We start from the raw sequence: 8,436 nt of genomic DNA, 5'->3' as shown, positions 1-8,436 counted from the left end.
AGTGAGGTGGCGAGGTTGGGCGTGACCTCAATAGTGTGCAGTGGTCAATTTGAATTCGCCCCCTCTGAATACAAATTCTAGCTACGCCACTGATTGTGTATATTATCTTTCACTGTGTTTATTTCCAGCCGTATGAGCTATAGTTATTATACTTGTACAACTTATGTCAATGTATCTAAGTTTCATATGTTGTCATAAGGGGGGAGATATTATTCGTTTGTCGGATAGGGACTCCTCCAGAGCATGACAATAAAAAGCAGGACTAGAGCTAAAGCAATGATATGGATTATTAATATGGATTATTAATTTTTTTTCTCATTTTAAAGTTAATTTTATCTATTTATATCTAAAAATTTAATATTTTTTCTTATTTGGTAAACGAGCCAATCTTTTTTATTTTTATTTTCCTCATCTTTATTTTTCTTATTGATAACGCTAACAACCTTCAAAAGAAAATTTAAAAATATTTAAAAGTATTTATTTTTAAAATAAATTCTAAAAGATATTTTTAAAAATAATATAAAGCTTTAGGGCAAATAAGAATTTCTCTAAGTTCCAATTTTTTTTATCGTTTAACGAAATTTTATTTCAATAAATTTAGAAACATAAAATTCAATAGAAATTTAAAATTTGAGAAACTCCTAAACAATTATAAAAACTAAAAAGTCGTCCAATCCAACTCAAAATTGTTAAGCTCGAGAAATTTTTAATAAATTCTCTCCAAGATTTGTACACGCATGGGGATGAAATTGAAGCAAATTCATATCTTTTGCCCCTATGAAAAAATATAACGAAAGTGGTTTTGATATTTCGAGGGACATTTTTGAAATACATTTTTTTATATTCTTGTAATTAATTACTTAATTAATTTAATTGATGGCCGTTAGGGGTGTCAAAAATGAACCCGACCCGACGACCCAATCCGAGTCGACCCGAAAAAAATCAGGTTCGGGTTGGGCATTTTCGGGTTCGGGTCGGGTTCGGGTTGGAGGGTTGGAGAGTAAAAAATTTTCGGGTTGGGTCGGGTCGGGTTCGGGTTGATCCGGGTTGACCCGGGTTGACTTAAGTATAAGGTTTTGTGGGTTTTTTTGGGGTTAAATCAAATTTTATTTTAAAAATTAGATGTTTTTATGTATATTAATATCATGTTTGTATGATAATGATGGAGTATTGAGATAAAAGTGAAAAATTATAGGGGAAATAGCCCAAAAAAGTCGTTTTGAATCGGATTTTCGGGTTATATGGGTCGGGTTCGGGTTGATCGGGTTGGTCGGGTTCGGGTTCGGGTTGAGGTGTTTTGGGTTGAACTCGGGTTCAGGTCGGGTTCGGGTTGGGTTTAAAAAAAAAAAAAAAACTCAACCCGACCCAACTCGACCCGACCCATCCGAATTGACACCCCTAATGACCGTTCCTTTTTTTTTTAATACGTTATAATGATTCTTCCCTTTTGCTAGCTGTAAAAATCAAATCACATGACATAATAGTACGTGCGTCGGATGACTGGCATCTTTACCAAGAATATTATTTTTAAATTCGTAGTGGCTTTAATTAATTCTATAATTCATGTAATTAATTAATTTAATTGGTTGTCTCTACTATTTTCTAATGATCATCATCATTTTTTTTTTCTATTAGATATTTATTTTTTAAATATAAAATTTATTATACATCTATGTAACATTTCGAATTATAGATCGATATCAATCTCATCATAATTTATTGTATTTTTTTTTACATGATTTTATACTATTAGTTGTTTTTGGAGTATTTGTTATCATGGTATGAATTTATATATTTGAGCACGGAAATACTTTGTTTATATTATTTTGTTTATATATGTTTTGTTAGAATATGTAAACTTTGATTGAGTTAGTTTATTTGTAAACTGTGATTGTATATGTAATTGTGTTAGTTTATTTATAAATTGTGATTGCATCTATGTCGATATTTGTGATTATATCTGTGATTGTGTTAGTTTATATCTGTATTTGTGATTATATCTATGATTGTATTTGTGATTCTAATTTGTATACATCGGGTGAATGAGAATACAAAAGGAATCTGTCAATTTTTTTCTTTTACTGATCGAATATCGACGGAATCTGTATATCGTCGGTATTCCATATCATAATATACCCACAAAAATACCATTTCCGTCGGTATCTGCCGACGAAAATGGTATTTCCGTCGGTAATTTCCGACGGAAATATCATTTCCGTCGGAAATTACGATACGAAATTTTTTTATCAGAGCCCCTTCTCCGACGGAAGTTATATTTCCGTCGGAAAACTGGGGCGCCAGGTGTCCGCGTGTTTATCGACGGAAATATATTTCTGTCAGTAGATACCGACGGAAATATTCCCTCCGTCGGGCAAATAGATTCCGACACATATTCTCAAGCAAATAAGGCCCATTACCGACAAAATACCGATGAATAATTTCATCGGTATTACTGGAAATTTTTGTAGTGTGGATAGACCTTTTATCTATATTTCATATGCTTCTATTATTTTACACCAATTAAAAAACGACTCTAAAATCTATTGAAAGAATTACGTGACGATGTAGTTATTGTACCAACTCGTAGAGCCTTTTTCCTTATCATTGTGACAATCCACGAGGTTGCCCATGAGCTTCTACATTAATATTTAATTAATTCTTTTAAAAATATTATACTGAAATAAGAAAGTCAAAAAATATATATTATAGTAGTATTAAATAAGAACTTGGCTCACCGTGAGAACAAGAAAAATAATTTTTGTGGTAATATTAAACTAAGACGTGCAATGATGCTATTCTTATTGCTGCACATGCACCACAATAATTGTCCCGTAATTTTGCTAGCTGTACATTTGTGCAATCACATGGCATAATATTATTTTTAAATTAATATTGATTTAATGATCAGAAAATCAAATTAAAATGACTTTATATTAATTCGATTTTAGCAGGTGGAAGGTAAGAAATAGGACGAGCTGGCGTATATCGCGTATAACGAAGATTCAAAATTTACTGAAGGTATTTCATACGTCCGTAATATTTGAATCATTAGTGATATTTAATCGTCCGTTTAAATATATCTATGCTTTTAGTATTTATTTTAATGATAGATGATAAATTTTAATAGGATCAGTCACCGTGAGAATTAATTGATTTAAAAAATTGAATATATGGATTACTAATTTTTTTCCCTCATTTTAAAGTTATTTTTATCTATTTATATCTAAAAAGTTTGATATTTTTCTTATTTAGTAAAAGAGCCATTCTTTTTTATTTTATTTATCGTCATCTTTATTATTTTTATTGATAGCACTAACGACCTCTCTCATACTTTGTCATTTACATTGAAGGTGTGTTTAATTGGATAACTTTGATTATCCATTTAAAATTATCAACGATTAGTAATTATCCGTGATTCAACTTCTTCATATTGATAGAGATGAATTGATGAGGATGATGAGAGCGAGTGAATCAACTTGTGTCACGTTATTGATAGTTCTAATGACCTCCGAAAGAAAATTTAAAAATATTTGAAAGTATTTATTTTTAAAATAAATTCTAAAAGATATTTTAAAAAATAATATAAAGCTTCAGCGCAAATAAGAATATTTCTAAGTTCCAATTTTTTTTTATCGTTTAACGAAATTTTATTTCAATAAATTTAGAAACATAAAATTCAATAGAAACTTAAAATTTGAGAAACTCCTAAAGAATCATAAAACTAAAAAGTCGTCCAATCCAACTCAAAATTTTTAATAAATTCTCTCCAAGATTTGTACACGCATGGGGATGAAATTGAAGCAAATTTATATCTTTTGCCCGTATCAAAAAATATAACGAAAGTGATTTTGATATTTCGAGGGACATTTTTGAAATACATTTTCTTATTTTCTTGTAATTAATTTAATTGATGGCCTTTTTTTTTATACGTTATAATGATTCTTTCCTTTTGCTAGCTGTAAAAATCACATGGCATAGTTGTACGTGCTTGGGATGACTGACATCTTTGACCAAGAATATTATTTTTAAATTCGTAGTGGCTTTAATTAATTCTATAATTCATGTAATTAATTAATTTAATTGGTTGTCTCTACTGTTTTTTAATACGTTATGATCATATCTGATTAAGAATATTGTTTTTAAATTTGTATTAGCTTATATTATTCGATAATTCTGTTTTGAGTAAATTTTACCTACGTTCAAAAAGTTTTGACCGCTATTTATTTATTTTTGATAAACGAATGAATCTAGATCTTGACTAGTTTCTTTCATTTGTGTTTTGCTTCCCTTCCCTTGCTCTGCAAAAGAAGTAAATCTCTTGTTGCAAGCTACCTTCTCCTCGTCCATGGCGTGCATCAACCTAAATCTCGACGTAGACGTCAACAATTGCCTGAGCGGGCTGCGGGCATCGCTGCCAGTTCTGGGCAGGCCAAAATCTGGCATCCAGAAATTGGAGAAGGAAATGGCAAGATTGAGAGGTGAAAGGGACGACATCAAGAACCAGATCGACCAGGCGGATCGCCAAGGGAAAATTCCGACCAACAAAGTGAGCCAGTGGCTACGGGAGGTGGAGGAACTGGAAGCCCAAGTGGCTGCTATCAACCAGGATTTCCAAAGCATGAGTCAGTATTCTCCCCTATATACTTTTTGTTTTTCTTTTTCATGCCAATTCAATTGTCCTGCTTTGTGCTTTAATCCATATACAAGCTACTACGTACGTACTGCTTTTATCTATAAGAGAGTGAGAGGGAAAGAAAAAAGAAAAGGAATTTGTGTCAGTACTCTATTGCTTTGTTTCGTTAGGTTGCTTCAGTTGCAATTGCTTCAATCAAACTGGCGGCACGTCGGGTCAAACACAACAAGCAGGAGATCAGGTCCCTATTAGAGAGTCATCAAACTGCTGCTCCATCAACCGAAGAGCGAAGGAGAAGCTCGGCAAAGCTAATGAATTGATGAGCCAAACTGATGCACTGGATCCGATTACCACAGTTGGGCCTCCGGAACCCACCATGATGCTTTCCATCTCGCACCGATCGCCTGTTGGGATCGAGTCGTATGTGGAGGGCATTGTGAGCTACATCGATGGTGGAGAAGGCAACATCATAAGCATCTACGGAATGGGCGGTGTCGGTAAGACCACCATGTTGAAGAGGATCCAGCGACACTATCATCATAACCATGCCATATTTGATCGTGTGATTTGGGTTGTGGCCTCCAAAGACTGCCAATTGAAAAAGCTCCAGATTGATATTGCTAGGAGTCTAAATCTGTATACACTAGAGGAGAATGACGATGAACAAATCTGTGGCGTTAAGTTGTGTAGCTTCTTGAAGAACAAAAACTGCTTGTTGCTTCTCGATGACATTTGGGAACGTTTGGATCTTCAACTGTTGGGGATGGCACACTCGGGTACTGAGCAAGGCCAGCAGCAGCATCAGCAGCCGCGCAAAGTCGTGGTGTTCACGACCCGCAGCGAGACAGTGTGTGCACAAATGAAGGCAGAAAAGAAGTTCAAAGTCAGATGTCTGGATTCAGAACAAGCATGGCAACTCTTTGTGCAGAATAGCGATGGGGATGTTCTCGGCTCAGATCCTGGAATTATGTTCGTTGCCAAAGAACTTGTTCAAGAATGCGCAGGTCTTCCGCTCGCTCTTGTCACCGTCGCCCGAGCTATGTCAGGGAGAAGGTCTTGGGAAGCTTGGAACGATGCTCTCCATCAAATAAGAGATAAACATGAGTGGACAACCATTGCACTTCCGGAAGATTCAGTCATGTATAAAGCCTTCAAGCTGAGCTACGACAATTTAGAGAATGACTCCGTAAGAGAATGCCTCTTGTGTTGCACTTTGTGGCCTGAAGATTATGAGATCGACAAGCTTTCTGAGTTGATACCGTGTTGGATAGGTTGCGGCATAATCCATGAATATAACGTGATCAATGAAGCTTTCGCCAAAGGCTACTCCCATCTGGAAGCTCTCGGGGCTGCATCCTTGCTAGAGAAATGTGATTCGGACAAAGTCGTAAAGATGCACGATGTCATCCGAGACATGGCACTATTGCTGATTTCTGGGTTGGAGGGGAACAAAAGAAAATGGATTGTAAAAGCAGGAATCAGGTTGAGTGATTTGCCTAGACAAGAAGAATGGCAAGAAGCAGAACGAGCATCATTCATTTGGAATCAGATTACTTCTTTACAAGAATATGAAGCTTCCACTTTTCCAAAACTTTCTATGTTGATTCTCCATGGGAACAAAAACCTCAAAACAATTCCTTCGAGTTTATTCGCAAGCATGCCTCGTTTAACGTACTTGGATCTCAGTGATTGTTATATAACAGAGCTTCCAATGATGATTGGTACCTTAACTGAGCTTCAATATTTAAACTTGTCGAAAAATCCTATTACAAGACTGCCACTTGAGTTTGGTTGCCTTGGCAAATTAGAGTACTTGCTTCTAAGGGCTACTTGTCTTAAGATTGTTCCCAATGGGACGATATCCAATTTATCAATGCTCAAGTGGTTGGATATAAGACAAACTCCTCTTGTACCCGAGTGGTGGTGGGATGAGCTAAAATGTTTCAAAGGACGCCACCAATTAAGTGTGGGAATTAACATAAATGCTACAACAGGTAGCATTGACCGACTCAACATGTTGTCACCAAATGTCTCCATATGGGAACTCACATTGGATGGAAACTATATTTCAGAACTTTCAAATGACGATATGGGCACTCCACAATGGGGTTGCAGGGTAAGTGACAACCTCGAGTATCTGAACATTATGCATCTGGTATTAGACAGATTAATATTGGCTGCAGGCGTGGGTCGCGAATCAAGTTTTGGATGTTTAAAGCGTCTCCAATTTTGTTTCCTGAAACTATTGAAAGAGATTTCATTGAATAGAGTTCGGCTCTACAACCTTCGTGAAGTAGTTTTTAGAGAATGCCACGAGTTGAAGGATGTTTCTTGGGTTCTCCAACTGCCATGCCTTAAGTTTCTAGAGATAAATTATTGTGAAAAAATGAAGGAATTAATAAGTGAGGTAGGGAACTCCAACTCCATCTCTAGCTCTAGCTCTAGCTCTAGCATCCAGAGATTGATTTTGTGCGGCATGCTGAACCTCAATCGCATTGCAAACATACCGCTCCATTTTCCCTACTTGGAATATATAGCAGTGTACGAGTGTCCAAGGTTTCAAAAATTACCATTTGGGGCTGAAATATTGAACAACAAATTAAAAATGATTAAAGGTGAAAAAAATTGGTGGAATAACTTGAAGTGGGATGACGAGAGCATCAAAGATTCCCTCACCCCTTGTTTTAGGTAACATATATTTCATAACAAATCATTTATTATCACCTATTCTGTCTTTATATGAAATGAAATGAATGAAGATTTAGATCTAAATAATTTAGTATTTTATGAAACATGCAAAATTAAATAGTTTAAGATGCATGTCTTTCTTTAATATTCTTTTAAGGGCAATTTAGGGAATAAATATCTTTTTGATAAATATGAAACTAAATGTTGTCTTAGGTATTTTGGTAGATTACAGTTAAAACTACCATTGCAAGTTCTTGTTTTTGAGAAGCAACTAATTTCAATTTTGTCATATTTCGTTAAGTCAATGCCTTGATGTCAAGTTAAATATCCTGATATAGCAGCAAAGGGGAAATGTCTCATTGTAAATATTATTTTATATAGATGAACAATATTATGAGTTTTAGGACTTGACAGTGTTATATCTTACTCTTAACTATTTTAAATTTACTCCAATATCTATTATTTTAAATAAAATTTTGTGATTATGTAGGTCTTATGATGATGATTTTTGACCAATTTCAAAATGAAGCATCGGACCTTCTGGTCAAGGAGGCTATAGGGTTTGATCGTCGTGGAGGTCAAATTGTTGGATTCTTTGATTGGTTACATATGTATCTAAATTTGATTGATGATTCCTAAATACTTAATTGGACATCTCTTTAGTGTTTTAAAATTTGATGAATATCGATATTGTCTTCTTGATTTTACTTGATCATGAAGTATTTTATTTCATATAATGTTACAGTTTTAATTTGTTTTATTGATATCACCACTTGATCATGTTAATTATTACGATGCATGATGGCACTTAAATTACCAGATCACTATACGCGTTTTTGAAAGAAGAGATTAAATTACCTCAAAAAATCTTTTAGAGATACAAAGATCTAACAGTCAAGAAAGTGACATTGAATCTATGGAGCGCAAGATATATCAGCAGTGAGGACAGAAGAGACACATCTATAGTCGATAACCTTAGTTATCCAGTTATTCATGATAACTGTGCATGATTCGAAGTTTTTATCAATTTCGAAATTTTTCTCGATTTTGAAACATTGGCAAACGTCATCCATTGGGACATCCAATCTGGAATCGAAATACCTTGGACTACTTTA

At 34.6% G+C, this 8,436-nt stretch overlaps 1 protein-coding gene across 2 annotated transcripts; it reads left to right on the top strand.

Annotated features, from left to right (window-relative positions):
* Positions 1-4,256: 4,256 nt before the first annotated feature.
* LOC122047949 (probable disease resistance protein At4g14610) lies at positions 4,257-8,017 on the top strand. Of its 2 annotated transcripts, none has more exons than XM_042609489.1 (3): positions 4,257-4,622; positions 4,804-6,749; positions 7,812-8,017. In XM_042609489.1, the coding sequence occupies exons 1-3, from the start codon at positions 4,346-4,348 to the stop codon at positions 7,818-7,820; spliced, it is 2,232 nt and encodes a 743-aa protein (XP_042465423.1). In that variant the 5' UTR covers positions 4,257-4,345; the 3' UTR covers positions 7,821-8,017. The 2 variants fall into 2 exon arrangements, with proteins under 2 accessions (XP_042465423.1, XP_042465422.1); XM_042609488.1 differs by having other exon boundaries at positions 4,804-7,321.
* The last annotated feature ends 419 nt before the right edge of the window (positions 8,018-8,436 follow it).

Source organism: Zingiber officinale, chromosome 2B (assembly GCF_018446385.1).
Source record: "Zingiber officinale cultivar Zhangliang chromosome 2B, Zo_v1.1, whole genome shotgun sequence".
NCBI lineage: Eukaryota > Viridiplantae > Streptophyta > Magnoliopsida > Zingiberales > Zingiberaceae > Zingiber > Zingiber officinale.
The sequence above is the reverse complement of the archived record's forward strand: the minus strand, read 5'-3'. Positions and strand labels throughout refer to the sequence as shown.